The sequence below is a fragment of the Mus caroli genome, chromosome 11 (assembly GCF_900094665.2).
Source record: "Mus caroli chromosome 11, CAROLI_EIJ_v1.1, whole genome shotgun sequence".
Taxonomy (NCBI): domain Eukaryota; kingdom Metazoa; phylum Chordata; class Mammalia; order Rodentia; family Muridae; genus Mus; species Mus caroli.
Window position 1 is genome coordinate 105,563,570 of NC_034580.1, and position 24,274 is coordinate 105,587,843.

At 46.6% G+C, this 24,274-nt stretch overlaps 2 protein-coding genes across 4 annotated transcripts in view; one reads left to right on the forward strand and one right to left on the reverse strand.

Moving 5' to 3' along the window:
* Prkar1a (protein kinase cAMP-dependent type I regulatory subunit alpha) overlaps positions 1–2,250 on the forward strand; it is a 19,698-nt gene extending 17,448 nt beyond the window's left edge. For both annotated transcript variants that reach the window (XM_021176185.2, XM_021176184.2), the window contains exon 11: positions 21–2,250. In XM_021176185.2, coding sequence (XP_021031844.1) covers positions 21–193 — 173 coding nt within the window. In that variant the 3' untranslated portion in view covers positions 194–2,250. The remainder of the gene's footprint in view (positions 1–20) is intronic.
* A 3,292-nt stretch (positions 2,251–5,542) lies between these two features.
* Fam20a (FAM20A golgi associated secretory pathway pseudokinase) overlaps positions 5,543–24,274 on the reverse strand; it is a 49,034-nt gene continuing 30,302 nt past the window's right edge. The window contains exons 2-11 of one of the 2 annotated variants that reach the window (XM_021176166.2): positions 17,793–17,977; positions 17,088–17,138; positions 15,440–15,518; positions 10,927–11,019; positions 10,393–10,508; positions 9,771–9,951; positions 8,429–8,538; positions 7,673–7,754; positions 7,218–7,277; positions 5,543–6,181 (exon numbers count right to left, since the gene is read on the reverse strand). In XM_021176166.2, coding sequence (XP_021031825.1) covers positions 5,917–6,181; positions 7,218–7,277; positions 7,673–7,754; positions 8,429–8,538; positions 9,771–9,951; positions 10,393–10,508; positions 10,927–11,019; positions 15,440–15,518; positions 17,088–17,138; positions 17,793–17,977 — 1,222 coding nt within the window. In that variant the 3' untranslated portion in view covers positions 5,543–5,916. Of the gene's footprint in view, positions 6,182–7,217; positions 7,278–7,672; positions 7,755–8,428; positions 8,564–9,770; positions 9,952–10,392; positions 10,509–10,926; positions 11,020–15,439; positions 15,519–17,087; positions 17,139–17,792; positions 17,978–24,274 lie in introns of both variants that reach the window. The other variant, XM_021176167.2, reaches the window with a different exon arrangement.

The window sequence follows — 24,274 nt, forward strand, 5'->3', positions numbered from 1 at the left end:
CGCAATTGTCTCTTTTCCAGGTGAAATTGCCCTGCTGATGAATCGTCCTCGGGCTGCCACTGTGGTTGCCCGGGGCCCTTTGAAGTGCGTTAAGTTGGACCGACCTCGGTTTGAACGCGTCCTTGGCCCATGCTCAGACATCCTCAAGCGGAACATCCAGCAGTACAACAGCTTCGTGTCCCTGTCCGTCTGACCCGCCTCCTGGGCCTCTCCTCCCCAGTCCATGCTTCACTCATGCAGACTGCTTTCTCTTCCCTATCCGCAGCGCCCAGTGGCCACTGCTTCACAGCTTCTTGTCTCTTTATACTAAAAGTTGCTTTATTGCACCATTTTTCATTGGGAGCGTTATTAAATGCTCATTCACAAATAAATAGAGAGTTGTATGGACTTGGCTGTCACCGCTTCTCTGTGCAGTGCTAGTGTTCAACCTGGGCAGCAAGTGCCATGCTTTTTGCTGAGGGCGGTCCCTGCACCACTGAATTACCGTAATGATGTAATAGCTGTGCAGGGGTTTTAAGTGACACAGGTTTCCATTTCCATATGACACAAGTGACATACTTAGACTGTGGCCATGTTTGCTGTATTTCTTTATAGAGTAAATGATTTTAACCTTTAAGGATTAGAAGACTGAATATAGAAAACTCCTAGCACAGTAGAAAGACATCTGCCTGTAATTAAGGTAGCTTAAGTGTGGGAAGTGCCATGCTTTGCTAAGCACCAGACACTGCAGCTAGTGCAGCCCTCAGCCTGGTCTGGTCTGTCTGTCGCTAGTGTTTCTTCTCCAACCCTGAGATGTTTTGGTGTGGCTGGCCGTCTATCCCTGCCTTTAGGTTTGAAATCATTTGTAGATGGCAAGTACTGATTGTGACTTGACTGCACCTGTCTGAGCTCACAGACTCTGGTAACTTATCCAGCTGGTGCCAAATCCTGAGGATGCGACACAGAACTGTGAGAAGTTGAGGTCTTCACTCTGGGTAGTTAACTATGGTTAACTCGTGTGATCTGCCCTCAGTTACAGACTCTAGGACGTTGGAATGACAGAATAGACAAATAGAGCAAGCTCCAGAGAGAAGGGGATGGAGGCAGTGCTGCTGAAGGTGGATGGCGTTCAGGTGTCCAGAAGCAGGAAGCTGGGTCTGTCTCCTGGGTTTCTGTTAGGAACAGTGGTGGGGTGTGACCGTGTTGTGGTCTGAAAGGCCACCCCGCTGAGTCCTGCCTTTTCCTGTCTAACCTTGAATTTCTCTGGTAAACTTTCTTTATTGTTTTTGTTTGTGTGAGTGTGTTTGAAGTAAACTTGTGTTCTTAACTGTATTTCAGTATTTCCAGCCTTGTGTGTTACATTATTCCAGTGATAACCCAACAGTTTATTTTTATTACTGTTATTTTTTAAACAAAATTCACAGTTCGTAACGAGGCACACTTATCTTGTGATTTCTGTATAATGTCGGGTTCTATTTGGGAGTGACTGCCGTTTTCCACGTGTGTGCAAGTGGTTCTGATTAATAATTCCCTCCCTCCCTTTCCCAGTTAACTTAAATTGTTGGTTATGCTAGATTTTTTTTCTTGGTAGATTGAAAAGCTTCTAGATTGTTACTAACTTGGGAAAAAGTCTCATTTAGGTTTTAGCGTGGGATAGAAAGCTACCTTGTTGCCATATCTAAAACTTCCATAATCTATATTAAATGAGGGTTTTCTGTACTTACTTTGTGGTTGGCTATCTTTTTTTATATTTAAAAAAATAAAAATTATGTTACTAGCTTAAAGCTTAATTTGATATTTGTTTAAATGCCAAAAAATGTATGTATGTGAATGATGTAGAACGCCATAAAATGCATTTCATGTGTATATACCCCCTTGGTCTGTACGGAGATAAACACCTGCTTTCTAAGAGTTCCATGCTAGCTTACAAGTTACGCCCTTTTGTCGTTTTACTCTTAGACTTTTCAAGATAAGTCTAAATTTAAAAATTACCACATTTAAAGCTTTATCTTTGTGCAATTTAAATATCAGTCAGAAGTCGTGGTTGGCATACTGTGTCTTTGTGGACTCTTGGCACCATTATCTCTGGATGGGTGGGCGAATTTAAGCAATCTGCTGAGAAAGCAGAGCTGGCCAAAGGGACAGTTGCTGTTTCCTGGACACTAGTCTGATATACTCTGTGCTAATCTAATCGCTGTTCTTTTGTTACAGACTGTCTCAATGGTAGGTCACAGAATAAAAAAGATGAAATAATTTAAATTCTTAAACGAATCAGTTTTTCTTCCTTTCTTCCTTTTCTTCCTCTGTCTTTCCCCAAAATTTCAGTGGGAAAGAATGAAAGTGAATTTGGGGATTAGAGTTTTGAAAAAGTAATGTATTTATTTATTTATTTTAAATACATTCCAATTCAGTTTGTCAAAGGGTGGATTTCAAAACCTTGCTTTTATGGGTGTGGGGCAGACTCACTAACAAGCTCTGGAAGGAATCTGTCCAAAGCCATGGCGGCTTTTTCACAGGACAGACCTGTCTGTGTGCCTTAGGGCTTCACAGACTGGATTGGACTCCTGGTTTTACAAGATCCGCCTGTAGCTGCTTGAGGATCTTACACATCAAGATTTGTTTCTGTGTTTCTTCCTGGAGTTTGAAGAGTGAGCTCATGAGTTACTCTGGTGATACTGGGATCTTCACGCGCAGGGAAGCTGGAGTTAGTGCTGGAGCGTGGCTGAGTTCTGCTTCTTAGGCTCTGCCAGGCCAGCTTCAGAAGTCCCTTCCTCTCACCAGCTGCATGTCCTTCTTTTAAAACTTGGCCCAGGATGCAGTTTTCTGTTGTGTTGACATTCTGAAATTGAATTAGCACAATGGCAGTGCCGTCACTTTGTCTCCAACCTCCAAAGATTTGGACCCTTTGTGAGCTTTGGCTAAGTCCTGCCAGTGCACTTCGGGGTGGACCAAAACCATGATTAGCTAGCCGTTTAATTTGCCCTCCATCACATCTGCCACGGGGAAACTCAAATCTCTCCCCAAATGTTAAGAACATTTGGGGTATTTCCGTAGAAACCATCATTTTTGTGTACATACACAGCTAAAATTTGTTTCTTGGCATAACTTTAGAACTGTGACATCATTGTGAGTCCCTGTAAGAACAAGCAGAAGTAGCTTTGTGATTTTAAAAAAGTCACCACTAGATGGAGAGCTTTTTCTTTATTCTCAGCTTTGTCAACCTCAGATGAGTCCCAGCTGTTCCTCAGTCTGCGGATCCTGCATTTGCGATCCTGCATTTGCGTGTCTCCCTACTTGGTACAATGTAAGTGTGACCCCGAGACTGCCACACCAGAAGCCCTCCGGGACGTGATTATCCCTTGCCCTCCTTCCCACCCGAGGCTGAGTGAGGTCTGCCTCGCCTCAGCTGTGGCCATGTCACTGGGGGGCTTCCTGCACCACACTTGTGTGGGGGCTCTCGTGCCTGCTGTTGATGAGGTCACTCGCTATTTAGAAGGCCCCCCCAGCATAGTGCTCATGGGCTGACTCACGTTGCTGAGTTTGAGAAAGCTGTCTCTTACTGTGAACGTGCAGCAGTAGACAGGCGCAGTGTCAAAGAACCAGCATTGTAAAGACATGATCTTTACCACACAAGATGAGGTTCTGTAGTAATGGGTCGGGGAAGTGAGACTAGAGAATCCTAGGAGCCTAACCTCATACTTCTCCTAGGGGCAGTAATAATTTACAGTTAAGAGGCCAGGAGTTTAATAGGACAGAATTGCTCCCTGTAAGAGAGTTGACTTATCCTTAGATAGGTCCAGCATTTGGAGAATGCTGTGGCATATCCCTCCAAACTGGTCTCCACCAGTTCACACAGTCTTGGTTTTTTTTTTTATTTGCTTGCCAGTGGTAACATGGAAAGTTTTCACATAGACTCAGAATATTTTTTTTCCCCATGGGAAGTTGAGCAATGAATGGTTCAGAGTGCGTAAGCTGTAAGAACTCCACACTCTGAGAATGGAATGTTTTTGTTTTCTGGTGCTTTTGAAAAATGTTGCTCTTAGCTTTATGTTGTTGTTGTTAGAAAAACAGATAGTTAAAAGTAGCCTATGTAGTTATCCAACATAGGATCAAGCCGAGTTACTTTGGTTTTGAAATGTAAAGCAGATAGGCTATTCCAGAGTCTCTTACTGGTCTGCATCAGGGAGGCCATGTTGGAGATGGAATGCAGCTCACCCGAGCCAGGCTGGCTGAGAGCCCCAAACCATCCTGTCTTTGATCTGACAGTGCCTCTCCCCGCACCTCCACCCCCACCCCCTACATTCTTCAGTGTGGCTTCCTTGTGCTTCCCAGACAGGGGAGAAGAGAAGAAACAGTTGATGTTGCAGGAAGCTGCACCTCACAAAAGGGCCTTCCTGAGAGGGAAGTCTTTAGAACCAGTTTTCTCTGGTAGAGTTGACTTTGCTGTTTTTTCTTCTGTAGCCCAGCCCAGCCCAGCCCAGCCTTCAACTCTACACTCTTGTTTCAGCCACTCAAGGGTGGGGATTTGCTGGAATGAGTCACAGCACCCAGCAAATTTGACTTCACAAATGGGTGTGATGCTATACATTTTGGAATAAGTCTAAACCACAGATGATGTGGTTTTATCTCTTGAGAGCTATAGTTCTCATCCTTACACATTGGAGGAGGGGCATGCTCGTGAGGGTTGCAGGCCAATGTGCTGACTTGCAGGGTAGTGTCTGGGACTGGCAAGGCTCCAGGGTGAATAGAAGCAAGGTTATTGCGCAAACTGGGTTCTGGAGTTGTGTGCCCATAACGTGGGGTGCTAGGATGAATCAGAACCATCCACTACAAGACCAGCATGGTGACTCATGCCTTAATCCAGGCACTTGGGAAGTAGAGGCGGGAGAATCAAGAATTCAAGGCCAGCATGGTGTACATGAAGACAGTGTACCAAAACAATACTCCCTGTTCTCAGTCATCCTGTCTGTCCTTGGACATACGCAGAAGTCTGAGTGACATTGCTGGTTCTTGATTTGTCCCTTGTAGTGATGCCTTTCCTTCCTCCCCTCCATAGTTTTTGATCCTCTGGCTTTTATCAGAAGATAAAGTGATTTGATCTGATGAAGCCATGTGACCCCAATCTTCCGCCNGCCCCCCCCCCCCCTTTTGTGTCTGGCTCTTGGTTTTGACATACATGGTGTCACTTCCTCATGCAGCCCAGGCTAGCCTCAAATTCCCCGTGTAGCTCAAGAGTGTCTCTGAACTTCAGCTTCTCCTGAGTGCTGGCGTTACTGGATGTGTGATGCTGGGGGTTGAGCCTGAGAGGCAAGCACCCCACCCACTGTGTGAGCCACACAGCTCTCGGTTACCAATTCCTCAGTTGATAATATTCTTCAGATTGGAGTGTGCCCCCTAACTGAGCAGATTTACCCTTAGTTAGTATTTCTGGGAGTGACCTGGCTGAGATTATTGTATTCAGATAGTGTTAGGGACCAGAATGTCAGTAAAAAAAAAGTGACGTTTTTTTGGTGTGTGTGTACTGTACCTGCATATACAGTAAGGACTTGGAGAAAGCCAGTTATCCGCTTGATGTCCCTTTATTTGATATGGTAGAATAAAAACCGCTCCTGGGAACAGAGCTTCCAGACCTTCCAAGCCTGGTTCAGATCCAGGTTTCACAGTGTGCTCAGAAGATAATCTGCAGTCCTGATGGAGCCAGAGCTCGTTGGGAAGAGAGAGCCCCAGTTAGTGCACCGTAAAAGCAGTGACCTCCACCCAAGGATAAAGATGAGGTTTGGTGGATCCTGTTTGCCTTTTTCAAAGCGTTCCTGCCTCCTCCCTGAGCTTGTGACTTGGCCTCCAGTACCCCAGGATAGAATGAGGCAACAGGGGCCTACAAACCAGCACGAGGTGCTGACTCCAGTTGTGTGTTCTGAGGTCCCACGTTTGTTGCCATTAGCTCGTCAGATTAGCCTGGCCGGAGTCTGGAGCCGAACGTTGTGCTGACCCATCGGCTATGACTCTTCGCTCGCCGTGGGCCTCTATGCAGTCCTCCACGGTCTTCAAGATGATCTGGAGTCTGCGGTCCAGGGCCAGGAGGTGGGGTTCTGTGAGGACAGGGCTAAGCTGGTCTTCTAGGAGTGACTCCCGCATCACATCGCTGAGCCTGTAGTCAGCCTGAGCCAGCAGCTGAAGGTGCAAGAGTGTTTTCCTTTTGATCCTGATGAGATAAAGGCGGTGGGGGCCAGATGAGCACCTTAAGGAAGGTAACTCGACCTGCACTTGCCCACTCCCCACGAACAGCTCTTGGCAGCTGGTGTGCTTAGAGATCTTATTTCTAGGCTAACACACTTCACTGAAAGCCATGTGGAAAAGGAATTAATGGTGTGTAATGATTGTGTGTGAGAGAGAGAGAGACAGAGACAGACAGACAGACAGAGACTGACTGACTTAAGGTTTGTTTTTAAAGATTTAAAGCTGATGGAACAAACTTCCAGTAGGTGAATGAAGCTGTCTGTCGTCTGAAAATCCAACCTCTATGTGACATCACTGTGCTTCTCCCGTGTTAGATTCTAAAACCACAGTGATGACAAGTGACTAGGTCCATTTTGACTTCAGGGTTTGGATTTCTTTTAGACTTACGCAAGCAGCCTACTTGTCTGATCTTTGACACAAGCAACCACTACTGCTCAATCCGTCCAGAGGAGAGAGACTTGAATGACCCCTAAGGCGTTGCTTTGCACCATTCATGTGCCAAGGGGTCAAATGGGATGCTTTTGTTAGGTCTCAATCTCATCTTTATAATTAAGAGGAACCCAGTGCCACAAGCCTGGCTAAAGGGTCAGAGATACAGAAGTTGGTTAGGTGTCCTTTAGAGAAGGGGCCGGACTTTCAGTCTGACCCACTTTTACCAGACTTCAATCAGGGCTTGGCTTAGATGGTGATGGAACAGCGATATTTAAGATCTTACATAAAGCAAAGGGCTGGTTAGTAATATCAGACAGCACTGACATCTGTAAAAGTGGGTGATTATCCGAGTGGGTTCAAGATTAAAGGTAGTGACTTTAAAAGATCAGATCTTAACTCGTTTTGTTTTTTTTTTTTTTTGATAAAGGATGAGGGAGACATCACTTAGAGAAAGCCGGTAGCTGCAGTATGGGAAGCTAGGCAGTTCACATCATCTCTGTCCACAGTATCCTAGACCAGAGATGTGTGTACTGCCCGCTGCTCATGGTACTCACGGCATAGAAACTCACATGCAACACTGTGCAAGAGGGGCGAGGATAGAGATTTCATCTTGGGAATGTCGTCCGAACCTACAAAAGGAGACAGAGCCCTTCACTTTGGGTGCTCTCTGAGCAAACCCTTCTGTGAATTTGGTGGGATAAGGTGCTAGACACCATGACAGCCATCCTCAAGTTACAACCAAGCTGCCCCTGCCTCTGTAGGCTAGCCCTAGTGGCTAAGCCATACTCTGCTTCCAGGAAAGTACCATCTACGGAAAAGATACAGGGAGTCTCAGCCAGGTTCATTGGTGCACACAAGAATGCTCTCACACTGGAGAATCTGTGCTACTTAGCAAAGGGCAGGAAAAAAAAAAAAAGAAAAAAACCTCCAAAGGTTAGCGGGAAATAGGGTCGGATGGAGACAGGCCCAGACAGTGCAGAGACCCTACTGAGGTCTCCGGTGGGATGTGGGCAGTGATGCTTACCCTCTGGCATTGTCAAGATGAATAAGGTACCCATCTTCCCCAAACTTGGTGAACATCTCGTAATGGTGTCGGTCCATATTTCCTGCAGTGGAGGGGAGAGATCAGAGCAAGGGTCTGAAGGCCACAGGGATGAAAGAGCCTGACCTGGGTTCTGGGAATGGAGGCCAGCCAACACTTAGACAGGAGCCTGAGCTTGGATCACAACATTTTTAGGCTTTTTACTTTGATACTCCCCCAGCCTCAGCCTGGCAGCCTGGTGAGCAGAACTGTGCCCTGCCGTGCCTCCTGAACACATAGCTGTTGGGCTTGCTTGGCCCAGGTAGCCTCAAACATGCAGCATCCTTTCCTGGTCCCAGTGGGACTAGAGGGTAGAGTTACTGGTTTGTGGGGCTGCGGCCTTGCTTTGTCCTTCCCAGTACAATATACTTCCCACCTTCACACTGGCTTCCTCTCAGCGAGTGAAGGGAATGTCCAGCTTCAGATGTGGTCCCCATTTGGGTCTGAGGTCAGGGTGGTATATCTGCCTTGACAGTGGCAACTCCTTCAATAACCCCTATCCCCAACCCGTGACACCCTGCCCCCTTCTAAGAAACCAGGGCATGTTGTTTGTTCCCTTGGACTCCGATGAGTTTATGGGAGATGCAGGGCCGTCTAATCCTCCTGATCCTGGCTGTAATTTTGGTGAAGGTCTCCTGGAACCCTAGGCAAAGAGTGGCGTATAGGACTGTCGCCATGTGCCCTGAGTCGGGTACCTACCAATCAGGAAGTCAAAGACGGCCATGTCAATGATGCCGAGGAGTCTGTTGCTGCTGTTGTACGGATAGATCTGCTTGACTGTGTCACAGTAAAGGGGGTTGAGCTCCCACCTGAGGGGGAGAAGAAGTCCTGGGGCTGGAAAAGCCAAGATGCCAGGGTGTTGGGGGCCCTCTCCATACTATCCCCACACTCACAAATCCCTGCTTCCCCAAGCCTGCCCTGGCCTCCTGATCTCAGGATGCCGGGTGGGTGGTTAGCCAGCTCCCTCCAGGAGTACCCTGGGTAAGGGTGTCTGCCAAGAGAGGTTGCAAATTCCAGATGACGGTCGGGGCGGTTTAGAGTCCTTTGACTTTGCTGAACGATAAGTGGGAGGCTGGGGTGCCACATGCTAGAGGGAGGGCACTGACTGAGCAGGTGGTGGAGAGGCTGGCACCACACCTGCTAGCTCTCAGTCCTTGCTCCTCCAAAATTCCCACAGCACCCATGACCTCCCAGAGGCTGGCGTCCTGCCATCACACTGTCTCACAAAGTCATGCCCTCCTGAAATTCTTCTGACTATTTCTTCCCATCAGAACTGTGGTGATGTGCCAATGGACCTGTTCATTGAGTCCATTCATTTGGTGCATATACTGTGCTAGGTATGTTATATATAGCATATTTATTTATGGGCATATAGCGATGGGTCTCGCTCCAGGTTTTACTCCCTCAGCTCTTGTGTGCTTCATTTTTTGAGGTATCTGTGATATGCACGTATATATGCATACATGTTTATGTGTGTGGGTGCACATGTATGTAGGGCCCGAAGTTGATGTCCAGTGTCTTCATCCTTCTACACTATTTACTGAAGCAGTGTCTTTTCTGAACCCAGGGCTTGCCAATTCCCACTAGTCTATCTGTCCTAACCACCTCGAATAGAGGACCCAGTGTCCCCATCTCTCGCATGTTTGGATTATAGGTAGCTGTCACGCCTGGCTGGCTGTCAGTGAGTTTTGGCTATCAGAACTCTGGTCTTCAGGTTGACCCAGCAAGCACTACCCACTGAGCACCTCCCCAACCCCTCTTCTTGTGATTCTTTGTTATAGGATAAGTGCCTTACAATCCAGTATATGAGCTAATGGGGAATGAATATCCAATCTGTTGATCCTAGGATCAATAAGAGGATTAAGGCAGTGTGAGGGTTTAGTGCAGCCACGTTGAAGAGCTGGGCTTCAGGGCTGTGGGCATGGGGGTGTGGTCAAGAAGCCCATGGGGGTGTGGCCAGGAAGCCCATGAGGGTGTGGTCAGGAAGCCCATGGGGTGTGGTCAAGAAGCCCATGGGGGTGTGGCCGGGAAGCTAACTCACTCCTCTTTTCCTGACAGTGAGTAAGAACGGATCCAGGGGTTGGGCACAGACAGTCTGGGGGCTAGGTTGAGGGATGGCAGGAAGGCGGAGAGGGAGCCTTCCAGCAGATGTGGGTTGCCGCAGACAGCGTACTCGGTCTTGCACATGTACGGACACTTGGCGAAGAAGCACACGTTGTTAGCTGGAAGTTGAGGGAGGAGAGAGAAGTAAAGTGGGGGCTGGTAGGGCTGCCATCTTCTGCTCTGAGAAACCTCTTTAGGGAGTAGGATGGGGAATTCAAACTCCCAGCTTGGGAAAAGGCTGTTGGACCTAGGGATTCATTTTGGGTTCCAAGTTTCAGATGTCTCAGAGCGTCCTATCATAGGATGAATGCTCTTTGATAGGCTGGATTCATAATCTCCAGCTCCTGGGAGACCATCGTCTCACACAGTTCTTTACTGTCCATCGTTGATCTGGTGTTATGCTTAAGTAGAGTGGGCTGGGAGCATTGGATGGCAGCACTCTTCTCCCCCAATGACGCATGTGCTAATGGCGGAGCTCAGACCACTGTTGAACCTACCAGTGGGCATGATTGCCCCACCATATACGTAAGACCCAAGTCTGGCTCTAGCTGATACTTCACCTGGAGACACAAAGAACACACTCTGCAGGACCTCATTCTTGGTGACCTCTAGGATTTCCTTGGTGACATTCACTAGCCTCCCTACTGTTGGCGGTACCCGTCGGAAGTCCAGAATCCTGGAAGAAAAGGAGCCTTGTTCAGACGTGAGGGATAGGCAGGGACTGGGGAACAAATGTTTCAACAAATGTCCGACAAATGTTTCCTTATAATTGATTCATTTTTCCAGGCATGCCGACATATACCTGGAATCCCAGTATTTGACAAACAGAGACCGAAGGATTAGGAGTTCAAATCTAGCCCCAGTTAGAGATCAAACTGGGCTTCATAATGCTCCTCAGTGAAACATAACAAAACTTAATAAAAATAAAAATATGCACGAATTGCTCATTACTTTAAGTGGCCTTGTGTTTTCAACCTAATAGAATTGGAAGGCGATTGACCCTATGCTGAAGTAGAAGAGATGACAAGTGAATACTGTCACTCTCCAGGGGGCTGGCCCTTGCAGTCAGCGCCATCTTCAGGGACCAGACCTACCTGTCCAGGTGGAAAGCTGCGATCTCAGCATTGTGTCTCTGAAAGTCTATGAAATAGAAGAAGTCCTCAGGCGTCTCCTCTTCTCGCTGCTGTCTGGAAGGAAGGAAGGAGTCACGCCCTGAACTCAGCCTTCTTTGGCAAGCCCTAGGAACGAGCCTGCGTGGTGCTTTTTCATGTGGGTGTAGACGGTGGACCCACAAATTAGGAATGGGCCTCTCCCTTCCTGAGCGAGGAGGAGACATGCAAAGTAGGAAGAAGCAGGCTTTGTATAGGCACTACCAATGGCAAGTTTCCTGCGTTGGGAGCTTTGCAGGAGAGTGGCTGATTTGCCCCCTAAACCAAGGGAAGAAAACCAAGCATCCCTGGGCAGGTGTTAACAGGAGAGAGTGTGCTATTAGAAGTGATGGAGTGGACCTAGATGCTCACTTATGCAAAAAAGGTAAGGCATGGTCAGACTTGGCAATAAAGAGAACTTAATATGATTGAGAACAAGGACTGCAAAGTTACAGGTCTGGGGGAGAAATACAGGTGACAGAACTCTTAGACACTCAGGTGGGGCGTGAAAATGGGTCCAGCCAGAGAGCTAAGGGAGGCCGATATAGACTCTATCGGTCTGGATGGTTCCAGTTTCAAATTGCTAATGGATTCCTGAAGAGCATCGCCCTGTTGAGGAATGTGAAGGTGGGGGTGTGGCGCCATGTTAGGAAAGTGCTTCCTAATCACTGGGGCATCCTGGGCTGACACTGACTTCACTGCTATGCTAATAAATGGGGAAGGATGATGACCTTCGAGTAATTTTATAGTCCAGAGTGTGGACCTGTTCAGAAGACTGGAAAAGCAAACGAAGTCATAAACAGAGGTAGTGCCGTAAACAACCACACAAACAACCAGCTTCCACAACCAAAATAGTAAGGCACACTTTGCCAGAAGGGCACAGGCCAATCCTGAAAAGCCACAGTGAGGCTGCTGGCTTGGATGCAGATTATAGAGATGCAGCCAGGTCTAGCGTAGCTGTCACGCTCAGGGCTGAGGGTGTGGCTGGATGCTGCCTGTCTGTCCCCATTCTACCATGAGAACATCCACTCTCAAATTTTCATATGAGCTATGATAGATATAAACTTGGAAAGTTATTTTTACTTGACACCATCGATTTTTCTATTTTGAGCACTAAGGAGTACCTCTCATATGCAATGTGTCATATATATTACATTTTAAAGTATCACCTTGGAGACAGGGAGATGGCTCAGTGAATTAAGTTGCTTGCCACTTAACCTGATGACCTGAGTTCTGTCCCTGGGTCCCACACAGCGGAAGGAAAGACCTGAGTCCCAAGAGCTGTTTCTGACTTGCATGCGTGTGCTGTAGAATTTGCAACCAGTCTCAAACAAACAAACAAACAAACACTCCAACAAACAGCAAACAAATAAATGTAAACGTATCACCTTAATGTTTAGAATGTATCCTTTCCAAAGATACATTTACATTCTTTCTGCAAAGGAACAAATGCTTTTTACTTTAAATTTCTCAGAGGGAAGGCCCACATATGCTTTTTAAAAGAAGGGAATACATTTTAAATGACACTCTGCTTGAGTTTTGAATTAAATTTCATAGAACTGTAGATGAAACTTTGCGTTGTATGTATGTATACCTACCTACATGTCCTTTATTGCTTTGCTTCCTTCGTCAGTGTTCCTAAGATGGCTGCTCTAACTGGTAGTCTTGTAGGGGAATTAAGTATTTAAACTCTTCAATGGCCAGAACCCCACTGATGGAGCTTTGAGGAGGAGGATGCCAGAGTCACGTGATGCTCATGGCTGTGCATGCTTACTCTGATAGGAAGATGACTGAGCTCGGGAATCTGAGGCCAGCCATGGAAAACCCAGTCTCTTAAAGATAAGACAAAGGCACCTGGCCTTGGGGAAGTAGCTCAATCTCAAGGCAGGGACCCTGATGTTCAGTCAGAACCCAGAACCCACAGTCAAAGAGACACTCGCCTACTTGGTGAGTGCTAGGCCAGTGAGAGGCTCTATCTCAAAGAACAAACTAACCAGAAAAACAAACAAACAAACAAACAAACAAACAAACAAACAAACTGAACCTAAGGAACAATACATAAGGCTGTCCTCTTGCTTTTCCACACATACACACAAGTGTGGAAGTACCTGCAACCATACACACAGACACAGACACAGACACAGACACACACATGCATAGTGCACACACACACACACACACACACACATGCACGCACATGCACACGCACACATGCACACATGCACACAATTTGTTGACTTTAGTGCTCTGTGTTTGGCTATACGATGACGTCCCCTCCTGAAACCGTCCTTAGGAAAAGTAACGTTTTTCCATTCAATTTCTTTTATAGATTAATTTTTCTGATCGAGGCAGATTCATTAGCTTGTGTGGAAGTTATAAGCTTCATTGGCAACTGGATAAGATTGAGAAAAGCCTAGGAAGTCAGCAAAAACACTTCTGGGTGTGCAGAGCCTTTCTAGAGCCAATTAGAGCATATTATGGGGGGCATTTGGGGAGGCAGCGAGAGGAAGAAGGCAGGGGTAGTCACTGGGCCTATAACCTGTTTTCTTTGCCTCCTGGATACTATGGTAAGAACTGCTCTGCTCCAAAATGTCCTCCCTGCCGCAGAGGACTGAGTCCTTTGGCACCTCGCGCCAAAAACGAATCTTTCTTGGGTTAAGTTGTATTTCTTGGGTATTTGGTGACAGCTATGTAGAAGCTAATATGGTGGGAAGACTTCATCTGTGCTGTCCACGAGGCCTGATGGAGTGATCCAAACAGCGAGGGTGACGGGAGAGGAGAGGAAGAAACCGACTCTCGGCTCAACCCTGACACTCAGCCTGACTCCAGGGATGACAAGGACCAGAGCTAAGTACTTTTGGCAACTGATAGCTGAAATGTGTGTATGGGTAACATTTTTAAGTTCATGTATTGTTTTATATGCTGGTTGGGGGGATTTTAAAAAAATCAACAAATATGAACAAATGATATTCAAATGTTTCTTTCGTGTCACTGAATAGTTGTATATTTAAATCGGGTAAACAACTTGGTCTTTGCATTTCTAATGGAGAAAAGTCCCTATCTAAAGGGTTCTGAAGGTTGCTTGGGCCTTGGAATCATGGGAACAAGCCCCACTGAGAGAATGGGGACATTGCAGTTGCTTAAAGTTCCAAAGGGAATCCAGCATGCTGCTCTGCTCTTCTACTTCAAACTTGTCCTTAGAGAGACGCTTTTGTTCCCTGGTTCAGAGACTTGAGACTCGACAGTGTTCCTGTCTCTAGCCTCCACTGTACCCAGTGACCAGGCTATGGAGATTTCTTCTCCATCTGCTGGAGAGTGTGGATCTAAGGTAACATGTACAAACAGCACTGGAAGGCAGAAAACTTGAAAGGAACATGTGATATGGGCAATGGAACCCTTTCTGGGGACATCCTTTCCTATGCATGTCATCCACAAGAGGAACACTTTCGGGGGCCAAGGCCTTACACTCCTCGCTAAGAAAGCCAAACTTGTGGCCTTCAGAGCCACTGGGGGCTAGTGTACACACAACACACACACACACACACACCACTGCACCCATGTACATGTACTTGAAATCTAAAGACAGGCGTTGTTATGAATAAAATATAAACCACTATAAATACATACTTGACTTTATGCCAGCTTTTCTTAGTGTCTAGGTTTCCCACCAAAGCAGGTATTGTCAAGTGAAGTAAACTCTTTGATGTCAAAAAAGAGGATGGATGAGGGCGAGGACCTAGCTGTTTGCTGCAATTCTTGGGCCTGCTGTTTACCGTGGGGAGTCTGGGGTAAGCTGACTTCTCACAGGCTTCACCTCAGTGTAGACACTCTATCAACACTTGGGCTTGTGAGGTTCTTGCGACTGTTGGTGTCCAAAATGCACAATTCATGCAGTGTGTGTAGCATCGATGCTACTGAGGGACCAGGTCAACAGCGAGAGTAGCAGTGGTAGTTTGAATAGGTGTGGCCCTCATAGATTCAAGTGTGAGAATGCATGGCCCATAGTGAGTGACACTATGGACTGTGACCTTGTTGAAGGAAGTGTGTTACTGTGGAGGCAGACCTTGAGGTCTCCTATGCTCAAACTGTGCCCAGTGTGGCTCACAGTCTCCTGCTGCCTGCGGGTCAAGATGTAGAACCCTCAGATCCTCAGGCCCAGGTCTGTTTGCCTTCCACTGTGCTTCCGACCATGATGATAATGGAACAAATTTCTGAAATTGTAAGCCACCCACAGTTAAATGATTTCCTTGATAAGAGTTGCCACAGTCATGGTGCCTGTTCAAAGCAATAAAACCCTAACTAAAACATTAGCTATTACTGTTTTTAATTATTATCATGGTCACCAAGAGAGTTCTACGTGTGGGGCAGATGTAGGTATGAGAGTACTTTTGCTACCTTTTGGTCAAAGCTCCCCTGGGGTTGCCTCCAGGGGTCCCCGTGTGAGGAAGGCTTCACTTACCTCATGGGTTTGAACATGGCTTTCCCGAAGTCCGAGAACCTCAGAACCAATTTCAGGTGGACCCCACTGGGTTTCACAACTGTGAGGGGGTAGAAGGGTGATATCTAAGTTGCAGGCTGGGGCACCACTCAGAAATCCAGCCCTTTTCTGCTACTTGACACCAAAGACTCCAGGCTTTGCAAAGCCTGAGTGGCAAAGTCCACCGTGTCAGGCTAGGATCCATGTGTTCAGAGGGGCCCAGTACAGTCATTCTGTCAGTTTGGGAAGAGGTCAGGTAACTCAGAGTTCCCCAAGTAGACATCACTGAAAACATCCCCAATAGACTATTTTCCTAAACGGACTGGGCCTCACTTCCTTGGGTTTCAATTGTGATCTTATAGGTTCCCACTGTATTGTTCACTGTATAAAGCTCCAGGCTCTCTATGTAAGATTTTACACCTGTGCTAGGTCTAGGAGTCATAAAATTCTCGGTCTTATCTTATTTCACGTTGTGGTGCTAGGAATCAAAATCAGGAATTTTTTGCTTCCTGTTTTAAAACAGTATTTTTGAGTATGTCATTTATGGACCTGAAAATGTGTGAATTTGAAGATTTATCATGATGTTTATGCTTCTCCTTAACCCCTTCTTTCCCTTTCCCTTCCCCCTCCCCCTTCCCCTTCCCCTACCCCTTCCCCTTCCCCCTTCCCTTCCACTGTCTCTCCTCCCCTCTCCCCTACTCTTCTTGCCTTTCATTTCTCTCTGTACCCATTTCCCCCTTCCCTCCCTTCCCTTCCTCTCCCCTCCTCTCCTATCCCCTCCCCTTCTTCTCCTCTTCCCTTTTCCTCCCCTCTCCTCTCCCCCTCCCCTTTCCCCCCCTTTCCTTCCTTTCCTCTCCTCTGCCTTGCTCTGCCCTCTCTCCCTCCCTCTTTGAGACCGGGTCTTACTGTGTAGTTGAGGCTGCCCTTGGCCTTTATATATAGACCAGTTTGGCCTGCAACTCATGATCCTCCTGCCCAAACCTTTCAAATTCTGGGATTACAGGATGTGCCATCTTGTGCATATGTAGAAACTGTGTTCAGCACATCTAGGTAAATAACTGAGACCACTCAGGGCTTCCCTGTTCAGACCTACCTGAAACCAGTTTGCAGCACCCAGAGGGGAGCACTGTTACCTTTCTCTCCTGGATTTTCCATTCTGTCTGACATTTAAGTTTCAACCTTGGTTGCGTGTGAACCACACGAGATATTTTAAAAAGGTTGCCACAGGTCTCCTTCTCTGGAGTTGAGCCCAGACATCTGGAGGCGGAGGCCAGGCAACAGTACTTTCTAAAGCTCCCAGGGGTAAGATGCAGCATCAGGAACCATTGTCCTGTACAATTGCCTCTTGGATCTGAAATCCTACTCCAATCACAGGAGGTTCTATTAACATTCAGATTCTGATTGGGACAGTGGGAGCAGAGACGGATTCTGTGTTTCTAACAAGCTTCCTAATGATGCTGATGCTACTTAGCCCTGCACCACATTTTGATCAACCAGTTGGATGCTCCCCAGAGAGTTCAAGATGCCTTTTACTGTGGGTGGCTGGGGTGGGGGGAGTGTTGTATTCTCAGAGGTTGGTGAGGGAGAGCCCATTCGAGGCTGGCTGTGGGTAGGGAGTCATGTCACTTACTCTGTGAGCAGTCACAGGCCCCTAGCAAGGCTTTTTCATCCTGGCTGTAATCTGCAAAGGAGAAGAGTGATAAGCAGTTCTTGATCCCGAGAGAGCTGACCAAAGATGGACACCCACCTCTGACCCAGACCCACAGGAGGAGGGACTAATATAGCTTGGGAATCACAGCCTTGTGCACCCAGACGGCCATGTTTTAGAGTCCAGGGGTTTTAATCTTCTGCCTGCTCCATCCCACGCTCCCTGCTTTCTAGCCCTTCCCTATATACTCCAGCCATTCTTGGTCTAGCTTTGTCTCTGCTGATAACTTCTCATGCTGCATCTCCTGTCATAGGTGCTTAGAAGCTCAAGCTTGGGGTTAATAGAGCTATGGTTGAATCCTAGCTCCAGCACTGGCTTTGCCCAGCTTGCTGATTCACAACTGTAAATGGCAGTGATGATATTTATGCCAGGATGGCATAAAAAAAAGAAAAAAGCTCCTGGTACAATGGGAACATTCAGCAAACAATGACAACCACCTTCCTTAAAGAGTATAGAACATCTCCTTAGGTCCCTGTGGTGAGATTAAGGCTATGTGATCTTCAAAAGGAATCCAATTTGCTTATCGGCCTTATATAATCATGTATAGGTGGTAACCCTTGACTGGTTCCCAGACCCTGGACCTCTGGGAGAAAGTCAGTCCCTCCTGGCTAAGCCCATGAACCTCACCAGCACTGATGGTGGGGAAGTGTCTCATGTCATGGAGGAGCTTGCTGATGGCAGGGCTGGACCTGGAGTACAGCCCGTGGCTGTTGATCCCCAAGTGGAACTGGACCCAGCTGGCCTCTGGTCGAAACTGCAGCGGGGGATCCAAGGAGGTGAGGTTGAATTGTTCTTTGTATATCTTGTGCCGTCTGGAAGAGCCAGAAGAGAGATTTGGCTGTTGACTTGGTAGGATAGGAATGCAAAGACCACTCTCTACACACTGTGCTCATGCTTTCATCCATTCAGCAGGTGTATAATCATCTATTACGAGCCAGGATTTATGCTGCTTTTAGGATACCACAGGTCGGTGGGTAATTAAACAGCCCCTGCTCCCTCCTTGCCCTCAGAGAGCTTCTAATCTTAATGAGAAAAATTATGTTACACAATTACATACAGACATAAATAAATACTAAGTTACAAACTCAGTGTCACAAGGTTACATACAGACATAAATACAGTGTTGCAAACTGCAGATCCCGTGAAAGAAAAGGCCAACGGTTCAGAGCAGAAGTGGGCGTGTCCTAACTTTGGGACCCTGGCTGCACTTTGCATTTCTTCTCTCAGTATTTTATACCCCAAGGAGCAGTGAGGCAGTGGAGAGAATGCATCCTGTGAGGATAAAGGGGATGGAGGGTGTGGGTCCTGGCATCAGGGGAAAGGATGAAGAATGGGTGTTCTCCGACTGCTCTTTCAACAGATTTTTCTGCAAGGATGAGAGCAGAAACTTACATTTCTGCTTTTACCATCTCAGAAAGTCCTGCTTGGAAGACAAATGGTCTGCCTAGAAAGTACTTAGGGACATATAGGAAAACAACCTTCAAGTTCCAGTATGTTGGGGGCTGATGCTGCTGTGTATAAATTTTGAGTGTGCAAATATTCAGCCCATGGCACTGTGGGCTTTCATGTCCCACCTCTACCCATCTGTGGTGAACGCTAGCTCACGAGGACGGGTCCAACAGCTACTGATTTCTGTTAGTTTAGTCTTAAAAGACAATGAACTTTTTAAAAATTGTTTATTATTTATCTGAGAAATTTATACATGAGCACCAAGTATTTTCACCATGTCCACCTCTCCTCCTCTGCACGAGCGCCTCCAGTGTCCCCCAGTACCTAACTTCTAACTTTCAAATTCATGTCACCATCATCTTCCTCTATAATAGTCTATCTCTCTCTCTCTCTCTCTCTCTCTCTCTCTCTCTCTCTCTCTCTCTCTCTCTCTCTCTCTCTCTCTCCCCCTNCTGAATAAATTAGTTTGCACACCTGTACTTGAATGGTGGTGACCATCTCTATGTAAATGCAAGGGGGCGGTGTAGGGGAGGGACACAGCTGCAAAGGCATCTCCCGCAGGAGGACCTAATTGAAGACTACACCAGGCCAGCCAATCAGGAACTGCTGTTTAGAAGAGACGTTTTCTTGGGACCAATGGGGTGGAGGGTATTAAAGGAGCTTGCAGCAGCATTCAGATAAGCTTGCTGCGGTGTTTCTCTCCTGCTCCCGGAGTCTGTTATTGACTCCGTGAGTGCGTGCCACATTACCTCCAACTCCCAAGGGAGGTAGGCTTAAGCAGCAAATAGTTCAGGGCACAGGAAGCACACGTGGGCATGGGCAACCTATCATCTGGAGGCTTGTCCCTGAGTAAAACTAGCTCTCTAGCCCTCTGGTGCGGCCTTGAGTTCCCTTCCTTCATCCACCGTAGCATGCTGATTGGTGTGATCTTCTGAAGGTCTTGTTCTGGTAGCTGTACTGTTGATGGGTGCTGCATCCCTTACCTGTGCAGAAGACACTGCACAACAGTCCTCTTGGTCCTCTGGCTCTTACGATGCCCCCGGAGCCCTCGTCCTTTCTTGAGATGCGTGTTAGAGTTCTTCTTCAGCCAAGTGTGAAGACGAAGCTCAATGATATGTGGAGAATGGATGGATGCTGAGTAAATTTGCATTGTTGACATGAGTACTGCCATGTTATCCCCCCTATCCCTGACAGAGGCAGGCCCTTCCTCGTTTAAGTCTCAGAGGAATGGGAATATCTTCCTGTGGTTCAAATTTGAGTGTTTATGAATGATTGACCAGTGTGTGCAAAAACTAGCACCCTCTGCTTCCTCCTCTGGGATGACTGCTACCTGAGAGTGTTCCCCAACTAACCCACCCAGCCTAGCCAATCCCTCTTTCCTGTACTGTACATAGTAAACTCGCTGAATTTTCTGGTTACATAGCAGGTTCATGCCCTCCCTTGGTGTGATCACAGCCTACCTGATCTCAGCTTTTCTGTGCACACATTTGTCATTTCTTCACTATCTGTTGTTTCTTCATTCCCATGTTGCCCCAGCCCAGGTTTCCAGGACCTAACCATGCAGGATGTGGCAGTGATGCTGGCCAAGAAACTTAGAGTTGGTTACTAAACACCAACCTGTGCTTCCTCTACCTGTAACAAATAACCCCCTAACTGGAAAAGAAGGCCATGGAACAAAGACATTCATTATTACCTTTTATGTTTGTGAGAGTAATATTCTTACATGTATAAGGAGCCCAGAAGAGGTAGTGACAAATTCAATTTCTGTCAGTCATTCAAACTGTCCAGTGTAGCTGACCCTGGACATCTAGGACCTGACCTGGTTGTTCATCTGGGCATGCTCCGATCCAGAAATTAGCCTTTCAGCATCTGGACTTGTTTCTTTCAAAGGCCAGTGTTGGGGGACAAGGTTTCCAATGTGTTGATGTTGGATGAAGGTTTCCTTAGTCCTTTCGGGGAAGTTCTTACACCTGGCGTTGAATATTCGCTCTGACCCCTCTGGGTATCTGCCATCTTTTGTTCTTGACATTTAATTCGCTGTCTGTTTGGTCTTCTGAGGGTTGCTTTTCTACCCAGGGCCAGACTAGGCTGCTTAGCTAGGTTCTGAGTCTTGAAGCTCTGCCATCTTATAAAGATGGTTTCTGCTGACTTTCTAACCATGAGACTGTTACATTAACCTTGTCCTTTGTGTTCTGTTTTCATTTGTGTTTATGACCTTGTGTTGTCCTTGGACATAGCCTGGTAGCATCCCTATCCTGCCTGTACCTTATCCTTCTGTTGATCCTTGGCCGTTAGCGCCTTTTTCCCTGAGCCTCACCTCAGTGGTCATCCCTCAGAGCTTGCTGGCTTTATACTCATGCCTTTGCACAATCTACCATTTTTCCTTCCCACCTGCACTCCATATTTTCTGTTATTCAAACTTAATTGTGAAAATAGCAAACAGGAAAGTGGCAAACAGGATTTGGTGAAGCTGATTTTAGATGGTAACATTTTACCATCATGGCGGAGAACAAGTACAGTGTTCCTGGTGGAGGAGAGAAAAAAAAAAAGCAGAGGATTTGGACCAAAGAAGCAGTTGTAAAAGACATTGTGATGTCATTGTCAAACAATGACCTCAGGGTTAAGAAGAACTCAAAGGAGAGCTGGGATGTAGCTCAGTCCATGGAATGTTTGCTTAGCATGCACGAAGGCCTGGGTTTGGTTTCTAGCACTATATAAATTGGATGTGATGACCCAAATTCCAGGACTCAGGAGGTTGAGGCAGGAGGATCAGAAGTTCAAGGTCATACTCAGCTATAAAGCAAGTTCAAAGGCAGCCTGAGCTTATGTGAAAACCTGCCAATTTATTGTTTTTAAAGGAAGGAAGAAATGTGTGTATGAAGGTGTATGAGATGGCTCAGAGGTTAAACCACTTGCTGAACGAGCAAGATGGCCAGACTTTAGATCCCCAGAATCTGTATAAACACTGGGTGGGTGTGGTGTCTGGTCTGTAATTCCAACGTTGGAAGACAGAGACAAGGGATTCCTGAGGAGAAAGCTGGCTAGGTAGACTCTAGGTATATGAGTGAGCTCTGGGTTTGGGAGAGAGATCCTGTCTCAATAAGATGGGGAATGATCAAGTAAGAGTTCTGACATTACATGTGAAGACAGAGGAGGAGGAGGAAAAGGAGGAGGAGGAGGGGGAGGAGGAAGAACGGGAGAAAGAAGAGAAAGAAGAGAAAGAGCATAGAGGCCCACCTAGCCCAACTCCCCTTTCTCATGTCATTCTTATCGAGTTGTTACCTCTTCATTCTGGAGCAGTGTGCCAGGGAGAGCATCCAGCCATAAGAAGATTAGCTCAACCAATCTGTCCACCTCCCTCAGAAAGCATTTCCAAAATGGAGTCAAAAATCTTATACCTCCCACCAATGAGTTTTATTTTAGGTCCTGAAGTTAGGCAGGGCACACACATTCCTTTCTTACATGATAGACCTTACGATATTCAAAGATAGTGATTGTGCAATCTTGGCATTATTACACGTTCATATTAAGTTTTGCTCCCTCCCCACCATGGTTCTTCCGAGACCAGAGGTTTGGGTCTTTCTATGATCTTAGTTATTGTGATGGACAGGATGTTTCTGCCCCTCCCGCAGTTCACATGTTGAAATTCTGGCCTCCTAAGGGATGCTATTAGAAGGGAGAACCTTTGGAGATGCTTGGGTCTAGAAAGCAGAAACCCGCCTCCTAAATCAGATCAGTGCCCACAAAGATACTCCAGAGAGAGAGCTTTGCTTCCCCTAATGTGCAGTGTGATAGCATGAGGCTAACTGCTTATGAACCAGGAAGAGGGATGCATCAGACATCCAGTGACTGGCATGCCAATCTTGGGAGGTCCAGCCTTTGGCATTAGGGGAAATAAGGTAAATTCTCTTGTTTCCGATCCACTGAGTCAGTCTGTGGTCTTTTGTTATAGTGGTTTAAGCAGACAGAGGTAGGAATGTTTGCTCATCCTCTTCTATTTATGACAACCAGAAGGAAGTGTGAGGCTTTCGCTCTAGATTGCCCAGGGAAGGGGAGAGTGGACCAGTCACTACCCTCATTATAGACATGTCCCTTCCATTATTTCACCCAAAGGCAGAATGCATTTTGAATAAAAAACATATCTTATAGCTCGAAGAAAACATGGGAATGTTTACATGTATAGTATTCTAAAGTTGGCCTCACCCTTTCTGTGACCTCATTCCCGGAGCTGTTCTACGACTCCATGCTTATCCTCATTAGATTAGTTCTAGTGTTGCACAGTGCAGACTATTAATCTCTGTTGAACCCCCACCCACCCCCGCCATTGTGATCATGCAGTGTTCCGTGGTACCATTGAATGGAACACAATTGCTCAGCTCTCTCTGCTATGTCACTATGACCCTTAAAAGCAGAGGTCTTCCTCTGTTTGGTAGCAAATCGAAATGGCAGGAAGAAAACAAAGCATTAGGAAGAGCTGAACCAGTGTGGTTGGCTCTGAAGGTGGAACAGGTCAAGGGCAAGGACCACCAACCTATATCATAAGACTGTTTCCTGGCTGATGGCTGAGTGTGGGAAGCCACATGTGCCGTTGCAGAGTGGCGCAGGCTACTGCTGGCCACCACGCATAAGTTTGGGCAAACAACCAATGCTTACTTATGCAGTAAAGTTTTTCACCAAAACACTGCCTGGCCCGGGCATGATAATGAGGCTCTGCAAAGTACTNAGAGAATAACCAATCAGATGTGAGACATGCAAATGAGGTATGTTAATGAGGTACTGTGAGATACTGAGAGAGAGTAGCCAATCAGATGAGGAACATGCAAATGAGGCATAGTGCATAACCAATCCGGGTGTGAGACACACCTCTCCTAGGCCTATATAAGCAGCACCAGTTCTGGGCTCGGGGTCTCTTCGCCTCTACAATCAAGCTCTCCCAATAAACGTGTGCAGAAGGATCCTGTTGCAGGCCAGTCCAGCGCGCGCAAGAGCTGAGTAAGGAACAGAATCTACCAACAATACACGAAGGTGCTCCAAAGGAGACCTCTTAGCCAGACAGATAGTTGATCTTGATTGTAATCTTGTGAGAGATGAAGTCATGTCCCCCTAGACCTCTGACCTTCAGAACAAAATGCGTGCTGCTTAGCTCTAAGCTTAAGGTAGTTTATACAGACTAGTAGAAAATGATACATACTCTGTTCACAAAGAGGTTGAAAAGCCACACACTATTAATTTATGCATACATTTCGATTTATTTAAAAAAATAAATCCTAGAGCTCAGGAAGCAGAGGGTGGCAGATTGCAGTAAGTTCAGGGTCAGCCTGGTCTATGTAGTGAGTTAAAAGGCATCTGAGGCTACAAATAGGGGTCATGTTTCAAAAAATAAAACAAAACAAAAATAGACTTTAAACTTCTTTGCCCCTCTCTCTTCATTTCTCTTTCCTGTTTGTATCTGCCTGTCTGTCTGTCCACATCCGTCTGACTGTCTACCTACCTACCTACCTATCATCTGTCTATCTATCTATCTATCTATCTATCTATCTATCTATCTATCTATCTATCTATCATTTATCTATCTATCTACATACCTACCTATCATATCAGGGCATCCCTGCATTTGATATTCTCCTCCTTCAGCTTCTCGAATGCTGTGAATATAAGAT